Source organism: Podarcis liolepis (genome assembly GCF_965112155.1).
Source record: "Podarcis liolepis genome assembly, chromosome: 14".
NCBI lineage: Eukaryota > Metazoa > Chordata > Lepidosauria > Squamata > Lacertidae > Podarcis > Podarcis liolepis.
Window position 1 is genome coordinate 47,893,044 of NC_139569.1, and position 15,605 is coordinate 47,908,648.

The following is a 15,605-nucleotide window of genomic DNA, read 5'->3' on the forward strand; positions in this document are numbered from 1 at the left end:
CTGCCTTCTGTAGCCCTCACACTTTTTAAGTAGGGATGTTGTGTCTTCCTCACTACTTTTGAATCCAGGAGCTGAGCCATTTTTTAAGATATCCTGCCTGTCAGGACAGTGGTCCAAGAGGGAGATAACCAGAGCATGTACCTTTCTGGCGAGACAGGGCACAGACAGGTTACACAGGGTAATCAAGTTCAGTTTACCTGCTGCTGCAAATGCTCAAAGGTACCACCTACCTAGGACAATCTCTCTCCCTTCAAAACATAGACAAAAAGGTACTAAAAAGACACAGAGAAATTTTGAACTGAAGAGCAAAATATTATTTTTAAACGAATACAAACCGGCAGTTGACAGAGAGGCACATCTACTTGGCCAAGAAAATCATCTCTCGTCTAGGAAGAGAAAAAAAAAATTAATGGCATGCAACCTTTAAGAAAAGGTTCTGTCTGAGCAAAAGCCCCCCACCCCCCAAAATGTGTTGTGTGTTCTTGAGGCAGGTCCACACAGAGAACAAAGCCATCAGCCACCAAGAATAATGGAAGAAAGTTTATAAATAGACATTTGTTCTGATTTACTCAAAAACATGCAATGCATTCTCCTTCACAAGCCTCCTTTTTTGAGGGTTTAGAGTTACTGTCTAGCAACTTGCTGCCGCCCAAGTTCAAAAACAGGATTCATTTTTTATTCTCTGCTGTTTCCCCAATATTTCCTTCAACATATATCTATCCCACTTTTCCTATGCAACACCCTAAAAAGCTAACAACCAGTTTATTAAAACATTCAGTGATAAAACACAGCTTTAAAATGAATCAACAGTTCACATTAAAACATCATAACTGAGGAACAGATAGTATCAGTAAGTCATACAAAACTAAAACGAAGCCAACAAGAGACTGAAAACAAGCTGGAACAAGCATGTCCTAATTGTCCACATGAAAACAAGGAAAGAACGACCTTGGCAAATCTCCCCAAGGACAGCTCTCCAAATCTAGGTGCCACCACAGAGAAGGCCTCGTCTCTGATACTTACTAGCCTGCCTCAAACATAGATGGGACACAGCAGGTCAGACAGGTTCATGTAGCAGAAGGCAATTCTGGTGGCTTCCTGGTCCTAGGCCTAGGCCCTTAAGGACTTTCAAATGCTAACACTGGCAGCTTAAATGGGTAGTCGGCGGAGATGAAGTAAGATTAGTCATATGATCTGCTTTCTGAGTCTCAGTTAAAACTCTAGCAGCTGAATTTATGACAGGGCAAAGCAGGATGATTTCTGGTTGACAAACATCCTCACACCAGTCAGTTAGAGCCAGTCTGCAGGCAAGATACAGTGGTACCTCTGGTTACAAACTTAATTTGTTCCGGAGGTCCGTTCTTAACCTGAAAGCGTGCTGTCAAGGGAATTGGGGTTGCTTGTGTGTAAACCTCCAGCTGTCCCAAACTGCTTAGGGGTGGTTGTGTCTTTCCCTGACAGAGCAGCCCTTTGCGCTGCTGCTCAGTTGCTAGCAGAATCCGTGAGTGGGCATCTCCTAAATTTCCTCCAGCATAAGAATTCCTTAACGGACAACCTTCGCCTCGCCTCTCTGCGCGGAAGCCTTCTGCGCAGAGTGGGCGTGCCAAGTGGTGGTCCTCCACCCTCCTCACTGACTTCACTGGAAGAGTCTCGGAGCCTCCCCTCCGAAGTGCTCTCTGCCTCTCCCTTCTTCCTGGTGTCACCTAGACTTCTTTCCCCAGAGGACGTTCTCTCTCTTCCCTTACTAGTTCCCTCTCCTGCAGAATCTGGGAGCCTCGCCTCTCCACTCTGCTCTGATGTCAGTTCCCTGACACGTTCTTAATTTGAGGTACCACTTTAGCTAATGGGGCCTTCTGCTGCCACTGTGCCGCCGCCGCACAATTTCTGTTCTCATCCTGAGGTAAAGTTCTTAACCCAAGGTACTACTTCCAGGTTAGCGGAGTCTGTAACCCAAAGTGTTTGTAACCCGAGGTACCACTGTACTCACATTTTGCTTTTATTACCTCGGTCCAAATAGCATTTTTCTTCTTTAACATTTCAGAGCTAACCCAACTAAAAGATGAATGTGCCCACTGGCATATCTCAAAACTGTTAGAGATACAAACAAGTTTACCCTTCTTAACCCATGACCAGGGACTAGTTGGGCAAGATGGTGATTTGGGTATCCTGGTCCTCAGATATATACACACACACAATAAGACTGCATTGCCAAATACTTGTCACTTGTCCACCTTGGGGAAATCTGGAGCTTCTGTTTCTCATACTCTCTATTTAATAGCCCAAGGTTATTAAAAATTATTTAGAATTTATACAGATGTCAAGTGCCCCATCTTTTATACTGGAATCTAATGCTGTTTTACTGGGGCTCAAAACATGGACCTCTAGAGGGAAACACAAAATGCATCCCAGGATACACTTCCCTCCTTATGCTACGGATTCTTAGTGCCTGTGTTTCCAAGGGACCTTCTGCTTGCCATGAACAAAGTCAGACACTTGACTATGCTTGTCTTGAAGAGTTAAACAGCTCTCTTGCCTGTAGCAAGGTCTGAGAACTTCTCCACCACTTCAGTCTTCTCCCCCCCCCCCCCGGCACCACTTCAAGTTCCTCCCACATTTCATAATTTGCTTCAGTTCTTATTTCATTTTGGCAGCTACAAATAATATGAGATAATTTTTTTTTCAGGCCAGTAAGATGCATGCTGAAGTTTGTACAAAAACACACACTCCTGCAGTGAGCGCAGAAATACCAGGAACAGTTTGTGAGTAATTGTGCTAGGTACTTGCTAGGCTTCCTTTTGGTAAGGAATACAGTTAATCCTTGCAGAGGATAGGAAGCAAAGAGTTCTTGATATATCACTGGATGTACTCCAGAAGAAAGTGATGTCCACATGCCAAGGAGGCTTTGGTTTAAATTAGACACCCTGCAGAGGAAATTCATCCCCCCAGAGTCAGGACACTGGATAAATATTTGTGCAGGGACACCAATAACTTTATGCAACTTCACAGGTTCTTCTCAATCAAGTACAAGTTTTCAGAAGCACCTGGGAGGATACAGGTGACAGGAATTAAGGGGGCACAAGGCTCTCAAGACCCTGAGCCAAGGTCCAGAAGGTTACAGAATGATAACAGTAAAGGCAATGGATAAGTAACAGGCGAAACCTAGTCATATTTACTTGCAAGTCAGTCCTAAAAAGATCATTGTGAAGAAATAGAATGCAATAATTGAAAATGGAAGTTATTTGTAAAAAAATATATTACACAGACAAAGCCAAACATCAACTTTAGTATTACCAGAAAATCAGAGTTGTGCTGCTGAAGTAAGTTACAGGGCCTGCCTATCAACAGTTTACTAAAACATACCAAGAATATATCACACCTTATTTTGTTTAACCTTAGTTTGGGGACACCAGTCCACAACACTGGAGGTGGGGAAAGACTGGCAAGACACGACCTCAGAATATTCTTCTTACCATCTCAGTTTCACTGCATTATATATTGGACTTAATGTCTAAACATCATAAAGGTGGCTTCATGTTTAACTGGCAATGCATGTTTTCTTTGCAAACTTCAGGAAGATACAGGTTTGGCCTAAGCTTAAACAGCTGGAATCTAAGATTCTATGAGTCAAAATGGGAAAGAAGGGCCAAGACACACTCCAAACCGAGTCAAGGCTCATATCAGGTAAAGCATCACCCATACCCATAGCTGTAAACTTTCCCCCTTTTTTAAGGGAAATTCCCTTATTCTGAATAGGATTCCTCACAAGAAAAGGGAAAAGTTGACAGCTATGCCCATATCCCAAACCTGGAAACAAACACAGTACAGTTCCTATGTGTTGCAATGCCGCCCTCACACAGCACTTGCCCCACACATGGAACAAACATTAGAACAAGGCCATTTCGTTCTATTTCATTAAATGCAATAATGCTTTGCTTGAGATGAGCTTAGAAGCAATGTCTTGTAAGAAAGCAAACTGCAATTAATTTTAGTCCAATTTCTGGAGTGTGTATCACCCACCCACACTTCAACCCACCTTTATGAGGGGTAATGCGCACTCAGGCGACTGTGTAAGCTTGTATTGAGCTTGATGCACAATCCTCACCATCAACATTCCAAAAAGACCAATCCTGTAAGATGCTTATCTGTTTGGAGCTGGACCTCCTTACCACAGACATCTAACTAACATCTGCAAAGGCCAGGATGAAACATCTAGATTTTGTAGCATTGACACTAACAACCTGTATAACTGCTAGCATTCTGGGACATGCAAATACAAGGGCATTTGACAAGATGGTTGGGGACAAAGATTCCGAAGAAACTGATTCAGGGTCACATAGGGGCACAGAGCAAGTTTAGGCCCTTTCAGCAGCATGCTCAACGACAAGCCTAACAGGTACAGGACCTTACAGCCCAGGGGCTTTTCTAGTTATCAGATGTCTTATGGACTACAGCAACTGCCTGCATGCCAGCCTGCCAGTCTTGACTGGTGCTGAACGGGTCTGGGGGTGGGGGGAGTTGAGTAGGAGTCACTCTACCCAATTCACCCACCCTGTTCTTGGTTACACAAGTCAGTCCCCTCACTGGTAATATTAAATCATAGATAAAGGTGGTCTTCTTATATACTGACCTGGCATTGATCAACAGCAGCACCGGGCTAGAAGCCTCAGTAGCCAAATGACCAGGTATCTGCAAAATGGGGTCAGTAGAGCCAAAGGTCTGGTGCCACCTTCCCCCTCTTATTTTTCTGTTTGCCATAACATATCTTCCCTCCCAGAATAACTTGTTATAGGATACCGATTCCCCCCCATGTCACCCCAGTATGCGTATTCCAACACATCCCACCACACTCATCCTGTGCTCACATCACAAATTCCCCGTTATCCAAGTGTGTAACTGGGAACAGCTGATCTAAGCTCTCACCAAAGCAGCTGTTCCCCCCAGCACTCCTCCTCTCCCTGAGAGGCTAAGTTGAAAACTCACCCCACATACTCTGTTACGTCTGTTTCTCACTCAAGAATTACCCAACCTCTCAAAAAAAATTCTCAGAATGTGAGGTCTATGACCTCACTGCTGCCCATAGGAGTAACTCAACCCAAAGGGACAATTTTCTTTGGTGCCTTCCTTTTGGTGTACCCTGCTGGGGTGACTTGCTGTGCCTTGTTCATGTATCTTTTATAAAATTGTGGACCAATCAGTTTGATATGGGCCAGCTGTTCCCAGCGTTCTCCTCTGCTCCCCAGGGTTCTTGCAGCATGTGATACCAGCAACAGGCCAAGACAAGCACGTTACTGGCAAACGGTGTGTGTATGTCTTAAGGTGGAAACTATCACATACACACCCTGCACAAAAAACCCCGTCCCATTCTCCTCTCCACCTGGCAAAATTCTAGCTGTATCCTTCACGTGTGGCTTGCTCCCTCTCCCAAACTTTTCAAGTCAAAGCTCCAGGACCCGACAGCAAAACAATGCTTCTCACCAAGTACTGCACAGAAACCTTGCAAAAATGCTGTGGAATATGGAGAACGGGAAGCTTAACTCTCAGCAAGTAGACCTACAGAGCAGGCAGGCAAGAGGCCTTTTGCTGCTGCAGACATTGAAGTCTGAAACCCAAGCACAAATTTAATTTCATGACACTCGGCACAGATAGCTGACATTACTAAATGTGACTCCAATATCATCCTGTTAAATTGGAAATGAGACTCAGCATATCGTTATACTAGGCCAGACTAACTGGAGTCAAGGAAGTATTTTCAGGACTGTTAATTTTAAAATGAATCACAATACAGAACTATAATTAGAGACGACACATATTTAACAAAATTGTTTGGGAAGGCTACTTTTCCAACAGTGCTTATTTAACACAGAAGTCCTTCATCTGCAACTTAATAAGAATGTGGTCATACAGCACTGTTTCAAATTTCTTTTTTGGCTACCCAAATTTAAGAGTAGGGAACATGTGGCCCTCCAGATGTTGATGAACTCTAACTCCCAGCAGCCTGCGTGGCCCCTGGTGAGGGCAGATGATGGGAGTTACAGATGACCAACTTCTGAAGGGCAGTAGGCTCCATCCCCCATAAGCTTTAAAGCAGTGCTTCCCAACTTGAGTCTGCGACTGTTTTCAGTCTACGGTTTCCATCATCCGTGACCACTGGTCTTGCTAGCTAGGGATGCTGGGAGTTGTAGTCAAAAACAGCTGGAGACCCAAGTTTGGGAATCACTGCATTAAAGGGTTCTTTTCACATTGCCCAGTTAATGAAGCACCAATTTGACTTGAGACCCAGATCCCAGCAGTCTTTATGCAAGTATGGATATATTTTGCATAAGTGCACAAGCTCCTGTTGAAACACAGTCTGGCATCAAAACCATATTTGACTACTGTTACTAATGCTCTGCATTTCATGTCAGATTTTAAATTTGTCTCTAGATGAACTACTATCACAGCAGCAAGACATCCTAACAAATTATCTTAAAATGTTTTCACAGCTACTATTTATACAAGATTAGGGTCTCAGGAAAAAAAATGTTTGCCCTGAAATTAATTTCCAGAATTATATGAATTGAAGCCAACAATCTCTTCTGCTGTGATTGCACAATTAGTGCTATATGAGAACTCCTTAACAACCAGCTGCTAAAAGAATGTGCTGCTGATCGATTGGGCATTTCCCGCCTCTCATGCCACACTGGTCTGCAAAGCTCACAGTTCATTCAACAAGTAGCATTACTAAAATAGCAATTTGTGGAAGCGGGGGGGGGGGGGGAGTTATGCCCCTTTTCTGATCCAGAGTACACTTCTAGGCCGAAGGTTGCTAAATTGTTTTTTAAAATATTTATATCTTCTGACATTCAGCCCTATCTTCTCCTGAGACAGCTATTTTTAAAACATAACTATGAAACAAAACCCACTAAAATTCAGTTAAGTAACAAGCACCTTGCTTCCCCCTTTCTGTTAAATATGTGTAACTTGTTAGAGTTTTAAAGTGAAATGAAAATTGATGAGCAGAATATAACATGCTATGTGCTCCCTTGAGGTCTGAAGGCTTAGTATAAAACTGATAGTGGAAATCAGTTTAAACTTTTTAGGTACAGAGAGTAGCAACAGTCATGGAAAGGAAACCTAACTACACTAAGTCACCGCAAAACCAGTAATTAACAACATACAGCTAAAACCAGATTGCCAATTTTAAACACACGTGTGTTTCACTGTAGTGATCTATTAATTATAATACAATAAAAGAGCTTTAAAATATGTTCCACAGACGTTTAACCCCATTTTAGTGTAAATAAAAAGCATCACATGCCAGAGGTCGCTCTTTTTGGAGCTAGGGACTCACCTCAAGAGGTTTCCTCAAAGTACTCCTTTGAACTCCACTAGGCTTGCCCTCTCTCTCGGATCCAAACTGTATGTGTAAATGTGACGTTCCTGCCTTGGAACTGTATTTAAAACTGGATAGAAATGAAGGCTGGGATGATCCCAATGAGAGGCTCCTCTGTAGGCCATGATGGGGCTTGCTCCTCCACGCAGATGATCTTTCTTCAGTTCCTATGCTAGCATGATCCTCCAAATTCGAGGGCAAACAGGCAGATGCCGTAGGTCTGACTCTTCGATTAGGGTAGGCTGCTATGGAGGATCTGCTGGAAGAGGACACGGTGTCTCCCTTCGGTGCCCGTGCTCCATGGGAGAGGTGAAATGAAATACAAGAACCTCCATTTGGTATTTCCTCACAGGTGCCTTGCTCACAGCAGGTTCTCTCCCACAGTGAGCTATTCAAATGCAGCTGCCTAACATCCCTACTTTCATTAGGAAAACAAGAACCTTTAGAAAGCCGAAATCCATTGACTACAGTAGAGAGGGACCCCCCGGACACGGCCTTGTCTTCACTTTGCACCTGGTCACTATGAGACACTTGAGAGGGCCGCCGAGTTGGCGGAGGAGACGTTGGAGACATTGGCGGTGTATCTGAAGGACTCCTTGGGAAAATGACCAGAGATGAGCAGCGTCGTAAGGAAACATTTGTCTCTCTCGCTGATGGCAGCTTTGTTGCCCTCACAGCTTGTTCTGGGTCTTCTTGGTCAAAAATATTTCTGCTTACACTATTCTGCGCAGTGCTGCTCCTGTGGGAAGTGGAGGATTTGCGGTTGGTGCTTCGACCTGCAGAGCTGCCAGAGACCATGTTACCAGAAAAAAGACAGGCATCTCCAGCAGAAAAGGGGCAGCTACTGCTGTCACTGATGATGCTACTGCTATAGGACCCGCCATCACTTGTGGTACTTGTGCACGACCCATAGTCACTCCCTGCGCTGCTGTAGGCTCCTTTGTCACTGGCTGAGAAACTGCTGGGAACCCCAAACGCTGCAGTATCAGCCAGACCGCTGCCATTTGTTAGCTGGTGAGACTGACTGACAGTCGCATTCCTGTTACAACAGTCCCCTTTCTTCCTTAGGCTGACCAGGGAAGTATGGTCTTCCAAGGCCACGGGCTGCAAACATCCATTGCCTCTAGAAGTCTGCAAGGAAATCTTCAGCGAAGCACTCCGCTTGGGTTTTCGGGACGAAACTGGCAGTTTGTTTTCTTCCTGCATTTGATTGGGGTTCCGCTTCATTTCAACAACGTAAGGGGCAGCGTTCGACTCAGGACTTTGGGTGTACATGCGAGTATCTTCTTTATACCAGCCATCTCCAAGGGTCTCTAATAACGGATCCGTGTGACTCCTTTCAGCTGCAAAATGCAGCCTCAACTGCCTTGCCATTTGTCCTCATTTCCAAAGATAAAGGTCAGAGAGTTTTTTCTTCTTCTTAAGTGGAAAGCAGCTGCCCGCAATCACTTGCCAGTTAATCTTCAGTATAACAGATGAAGACCACAGAAATGCAGGTAGCTGTTAGCCAGAGTGCCTTCTGAATTTAGCAAGTCATTCCTGCCACACTACCATCTCTGGCCTGCCCAGGGTTGCTTGTTGTGAAGAGCACATTCACTGACAAAACACTTAGTGCCAAGCGACCTTTAAAGCTCAACTCAGCTGCAGTGGACCAACACTGGAAGCCTTGTCTGAATTCTACCCTTCCATGGCAAATTAATTCAACAGCAGTTCTTCCTACAGATTCCCCCGGCTGCCCTGGCTGAATCTGGGTCTGTGCTTTCTTTAGCAGTGTATGACCACTAATATTTTTACCCAGCGGTGTAGAGTTACAGGAAGTTGGTAGGAACCAAGTTCCACATAATTATCAAATCTAAGATTCACTGTTGAAAGATCAATAGTGCTAGTAACTGGATAAGAGTATGCCCTGCATAAAGTAGCAAGGAACTTCAGTTTGAGAGAAGTTCTTACTGCATACATTTAATTTAAAGGCAGCTACTGAGAAAAACAGCCCTTTCATTTTTGAAGAGGTGGGCGGGCTTAATGATGAGAAGCAACTGAACAGACTGAAAAACCATGGGTGGGTCCCCAAAAAACCAGCATATTTTGGAAAGGCTAGCACTATTTTTTTTTACACTCTGCCCATACTTTTATAGCTTAAAATTTGCGGACTGTTTTTACAATTAGCTGGTGCTTGAGCTCTGAGAGAAACAGATATTTTTTATACAAGGTGTGGAAAAACATTCCCTACGTAGACAGATATAGTTGTAATAAGAGTTCCATTTAGAATCTGTTGAAAGCAAATTTCAGTATTCCAACATTATGGTCTGGAACCAAACCAAACATTTCTCCTAGCTGCTTATGAAACCAAGGTATTCAATACCATTTCTGCTGTACCACCAGCAAAACAAGCAGTTCCTCTCTTAAGAGCACATTCACAGTGGTAGAAATCAAATGGGAGTATATTGGAGATCTGCTTGAAATGTTAACTTTCATGATTATCATTTACGTCTTGCCTTTTCTCTTTTGTGCTGCTGCTGCCGCTGCTGCTCCTAAGTCAGATTCTTTCCTGGCACCTAGTGGCACTTTAAGGAAAATGCACTGCTCCAACATCTATGCTAGCCAGCAAACATTCATCCAGTTACAGACATCTTTAAACACCCAGAAGTTACACACTACACATTTCTGAATCCCACCACAGCAACTCAGAATTAAACTGCAGGCAGCAGAGAACACTGCACCATTTATTCCTGTGTAAATCACATGACTGAATATTTTCTGCTAGGTATTTATTTAACCTTTACTACATTTTCAGGGAGTTTTCCATTAAAGCCAGCATTTTACATTCTCTATGAGGAAGAGAAACAGTTTTCAAAAATCCTGTGGTAGAGCCAAATTAATTCTTAGCTGGGTCTTGTGAGTGAAAAGAATAGAGCATGCCAACTGGAAAAAGCAACGGAAGTAAGCTGGTTGTGACAGTTTCCACTAACAAGGTCTTATTAGGTCTCTGTTTTCTCCTAGAACATGGATGGAGGGCCACAACTCATCCTTGGCCACTGAGGGAGTCAGACTGATGGGAGACCAACAACATGGGTCAGTGTGTCTGGCTGTTAACCAGAAGGCTGGTGGTTCAAGCCCACCCAGGGATGGCTGTGGGTAGGATTTCTGCATTGCAGGGGGTTGGACTAATTGACCCTCAGAGTCAGTTCCAACTCTACAACATCTGGAGGGTCACAGGTTGCCCACCGCTTCTCTAGTACCCTCAGCTGCCCAGAGGTTCCTTGTTCAGAGCATCACACATGTATCTTTCCATGAAATCAGTTCCAGTGTTGCCTTCACCAGCATGGTATCAATTCCCCATTAATGCTCCCTTCTCCTTTTAAATCTGGCTACCAGGCCGCACCACAGATCTGAAAGAGTTTGGACAACTAGGGAGTCTACAAGAAGTAGTGAAATGTGGAATATTTCAAAAAAAATGTAAATAACCCCAAGAGTGCAGGGATTGGCTTGCATGTCACAGTGCCACGGTTGCCAACAAATCCAAAATAAATCACAAGAAAATATACAGGATTCCGATTTTGTTCCCAAACAACAAAAAGTCCACCTACCAAACGGTTTTCATCGAACACTTCAAAAAGGAATCTGTGCTTCTGAGGATTGACCTAGGAGAAACAGTTAACTTCTGGTGAGTTGGCTTGGTAGGAAAGGAGCATTAGAAAGTACAACGTTGCTTTCTATTCCACCACATAACTTTAAAGGGCATTAATCACAACAGACTTCTGCTGGATTACAATGCTCAGTCATCACTTCAACATGCAACAAGGTTCACTTACTCTAAAATAAAACTCTTCATTCCACTTTGGATTCAACGTCTGCAAGTAAAGAAAGAGTAAATTACTATAAGACATACACAGCTGCCTTTTCTCACTTGGCCCTTATAGCCCAGAAATACCTACCTAGCTCTGACTCTGCCAACCTGGTACCCCTCCAAATGTTTTGGATGCCATCAGCCATTTGGGACAGTTGGTTCCCTCCCAAACATGCGATCTGACTTTTGGATTTGTAGCCCCCAATATCTGAAGGGCATCAGGTTGGTCTACCTGACAATAATTTCCCACGATCTCAGGCAAAGGTCTTTGATGGCTCTGCTACTAGAAATATAGACCAGCATTAGCATCAAAGTATGCAGTTGCCGATGCAAAGGCATCCCCAGCAAGGAAAAAACATTCAGAACTAAGTAGCATCACCCCAGCTGCAAGGAAAGCTGATATAGCTGCAACAGACACCCGAGTGCTTCATTTCAGCCTCTGGCCCTCAAAGCACCCCAGTGTCATGAAGCACATTCACTCTGATCTGCCTCGAAGAGATGAACAAAACTGTGGATCTGATGAGCTGAACTAAACACAGACCTGACATACTGTCTTAGTTAGGTGCCGACCAAGAGCTAAAAATAGCTGACTTCCACAATTCCCCTTCAATAATGCACACTGTCTTATTTGAGAACTTTGCACTGAACGTCAGCTAACCTTTCTGCCTATGAGCAGACCAAACAGGAAGGAAGACTGGCCAACTGCACCTATATCCTTTGACCCTTACAAGGAAAAGAACTTGGAAAGAATGCTGTGGTTCCAGAGGAGTCCATCCTTCCAGGGGGGGGGGGGTTATAGATGTATTTATTCTCTGCCATTCAGTTTCCCCCAGTATCGTATTTGGCACAAACCCATTCCAAAGTTGCAAGTACAATTTTTTAATACGAGGAGATGTGCATTTACAAATCAGCAACTTCAGAGGATATCAACTGCATCTGCAAATGGCAGATTAGAAAACAGCATCAAAACAACCAAGAGAACTGGCCAGGGAACAGGGTGGGCGGGAGGAGGAGCTCCCACTCTCTTCTCTATCCACAAGCACATGCCAAAGGCTCCTGATGAGTGAGGCGGGCTGAGCTGCTAAAGCAAGATAAGAGGAAACCTGGTCCTTCTCCCTCAGAGCCCATCCATTCAGAAGGACCTCCCAACCCTTGCGGGAAGGGAAACTCTTTGTTTTTTTGAGGGAGGGGGGTGCCAGGAAGAGGAGCGGGTGGGGAAGTCACCTTCTATAGGCAGATCTCAACAGCTATGTGTCTGTGGCTAAAATGTAAGTAGACAACATAGTTCATTATTCTGCCCATTTTAAAAAGATTCCCAGAGACAGATTCTGGAGGAGTCCGATTAGTAGCAATAGGTTGCTATCAGACTCTGGTACAGTTTTTCTGGGCTGATTTAGGAAAAACACATCTCTTACATAGTTACATAGTTACTATGTTTGCAGTAGCTGTTGAAAAAATCCACAAGGAACCATCAAGTGTCACACCAAGTTGGAGGTGGCCATCTTACAAGGGTATATTGTTCTGCCTATTTCCTGCTGCTATTTTGCATTGGTAACTACCGCATCTTACACCTATTTGAGCTTAAACAAGTAAATGTCTACTTTCAAGTCACTTGCTTGATTTTGCACCTATTCATTATGCAAAGAAAGTGCAAAGTCTAACCTTTTTAACAGTTTTTGTTTGAACACTGGTAAGGATTCCATTGGCTGAATCATATACTGTCACTTTCACATAGGGATCACTGTACAAAATACAAGCACAAACGGTTAAAATAGGATTACTTGTCTGCAAGAGATATGGGCATCACAACCCCTTTAAAGAGACAGACTGACCTTGGTCTGTATTGCTAAATTCTGTCAATCCATCCATGCCAAAATGTCACTAATACTCTCCCACACACCCAAAAGTTTTGTTTTTTCACTATCAAGAGATAAGGGGATAAATTAAGCCAACATTCTCCTTGGTTCATACATGGCCATTTTGCAGCTGACCTTAAGCTAGCAGAGAAGAGGAGGAATATATTTAGTAGTATATTTTAGAATTGAAAACAATTGCCCCAGAAGTCTCAATTCTCAGCAAGTGCCTCTCTTTGAAATGAGATTCATGGCAGAACAGGGATTTGAATCCAGGTTTCCCAAAACTCAGGTCAGTCCAGATCTCTACAGCAGTGTTTCCCAACCTTTTTTGGGCAAAGGCACACTTGTTTCATGAAAAAAATCTCGAGGCACACCACCATGCCAGATGGGGAAAGGTCACTTTTTACTTATGTAAAAATAAAAATAAAAAAATAGTAACAGCATAGAAGGTAATGGTTAGGCTAGCATCCCTCTTCCAAATATGCTAGGTTTTTATTTGCAGGGACTGTTCTACATGGGAAAGCATTCAGCACTGTCATTCTCCCATCTGCCATCTGAATTGGTACTATTCTGGGTCAACTTACTCTGCTGCATGTGTAGATGAAAATGGCACCAAGTGTGGGGGAGGGGGCAGAACAGGTTTCAGATACAGGATATTAAGCATACACGTACTTCAGATTGAACTGGTTGCTTCCTTTGCAAGTTTTCATTTCCCAAATGACTGCCTCGGCAAGCGCAATACCTACCAGGCTCAATGCCGGTCTCGCGCTGCCGCTTCCCGCGCTCTCAAGGACCCGGGAGGAGGAAGGCGTGAAGGGAATCCCGAAGGCGCGAAAACCTCGTGCATGCGCAGGCCTTCCGCCTGCGACAGCCCAGTAGGCCGGCCGAAGCGAGCGGCGATGGGATGTGGGAGGGAGCTCGCTCGCCGCCCCGCGTGTGCCTATGTGGGGCACGTTACAGCCCCGTGACGTCAGCGCCACGCAGGCAGCCAGGCAGGCAGACGGCGAGAGCCCCGCGCTGGGCGGCCTCTCCTCGCCGCCGCCGCCCCGCCTCTCGCCGCCCGACTCGCCCGCCTCCCTCCCACGGCACACCAGGCAACGTCTCGCGGCACACTAGTGTGCCGCGGAACACCGGTTGGGAAACACTGCTCTACAGCTTACCTTCTCTAACCTCTTATAACACTTGCTGGGGGTGGGGTGGGGTGGACTGAACATGACATAATTTCCTGCATTCAGTCTCGTATGCCTTGTAGAATCTGGGATCCTACAAATCATTTTCTCATTACTCCTTGTACAACCTTGAATCATCAGGAGGTTGAGCAAGAAGCCCTGGAACAAGCATGACTAACACTCCACTTAATAGTGGCACTGAAAAAGTAAGTTTGAGAGATTTTTCACAAGGGACAGCGCATGATTTCCTCCTCCCTTCCTCTTTGTAGAGAGAGCCGGATGCTTACCTTGTTCCTAGGAGATCCTTCTTGGCCAGGCCAATTCCAGCTATCACCTTCAGCCTCACTATCCGCAAGTTTTCCTGAAACAGAAGTAGTTTTGCTTCCAGTTAGCTTCTGGCCAAGATGCAAGGTGACTGTGCAGTTTAAGAACTATCCCACAATTTATTCCACAATATGAAAGTGAGTACACATTTAACCTCTCAGTAGCTTTTGATACCATCTACTACAGTAGGTACAGCCAGGGTGCTGATGGGAGCAGCAGATTGGTCATATTTAACTCCTGTTCTTAAACAGCTGCACCAGTTACCTGTTATCTTCCAAGCCTAAGTCCAGGTGCTTAGGTTGACATTTAGAACAGTGTTTCCCAACCTTTTTTGGGCAAAGGCACACTTGTTTCATGAAAAAAATCTCGAGGCACACCACCATTACAGCCCCGTGACGTCAGCGCGCAGCGTCACGCCGGGAGGGACATAAATTGCTAGCAAATTACATAATCACCTCCTTGAGGGCTGGCTCATCTTCTCCGAAGGCAGAACCCCATTAATTAACAGCACAGACTCACACCATAGCCAAGACGAGGGGGGAAAAACCTCAGTCATGCACAGTCATGCACATGTGGGGGCTAAATGAGGACGAAGACCGGGCAGAGAGCAGGGTTCAAATCACCCCACCTGGCCAGGACAATCCCTGGGTGCTCCCTTGGGCCACTCGCCTGACCCACCTCGCAGGGCTGTTGTTGCGAGGATAACACGGGGAGAACCACGCGCGCCCCCGGGAGCTCCTTGGAGGAGAAAGCGGGCGATGAATGCAATGCACAAAATATATGAGAGGCGACCAGGTTTTGCAGGTGAGGGGCCCCCGCCAGCCTCCGCTTCCAACACCCGGCGCAACGACGCCGAAGTTTCCCCCCGGGCTCGGCTCGGGGAGCAGCGCTGCTCCCCCCGGCTCCCCTTCGCCCTCCCGGCTCTCTCTGCCGCCCACTGGGGACCCCCTTCACCTGCCAAGTCCGGAGCGCCGGTGGAAGTTGCATGCATGCATGCAGGGCGCCGCGTTGCCATTGCATTGCACCGCACTCCATGC

At 45.2% G+C, this 15,605-nt stretch overlaps 1 protein-coding gene across 11 annotated transcripts in view; it reads right to left on the reverse strand.

Moving 5' to 3' along the window:
• Positions 1–15,605, reverse strand: part of NEDD4 (NEDD4 E3 ubiquitin protein ligase) — a 51,292-nt gene that overhangs the window by 24,615 nt on the left and 11,072 nt on the right. For 3 of the 11 annotated variants that reach the window (XM_083475601.1, XM_083475600.1, XM_083475599.1), the window contains exons 2-6: positions 14,532–14,605; positions 12,882–12,960; positions 11,185–11,223; positions 10,960–11,013; positions 336–386 (exon numbers count right to left, since the gene is read on the reverse strand). In XM_083475601.1, the coding sequence (XP_083331727.1) occupies positions 336–386; positions 10,960–11,013; positions 11,185–11,223; positions 12,882–12,960; positions 14,532–14,605 (297 nt within the window). Of the gene's footprint in view, positions 1–335; positions 590–1,814; positions 3,127–7,330; positions 9,291–10,959; positions 11,034–11,184; positions 11,224–12,847; positions 12,961–14,531; positions 14,606–15,605 lie in introns of those variants that run through there. The other 8 variants (XM_083475603.1, XM_083475596.1, XM_083475602.1 and 5 more) reach the window with 6 other exon arrangements.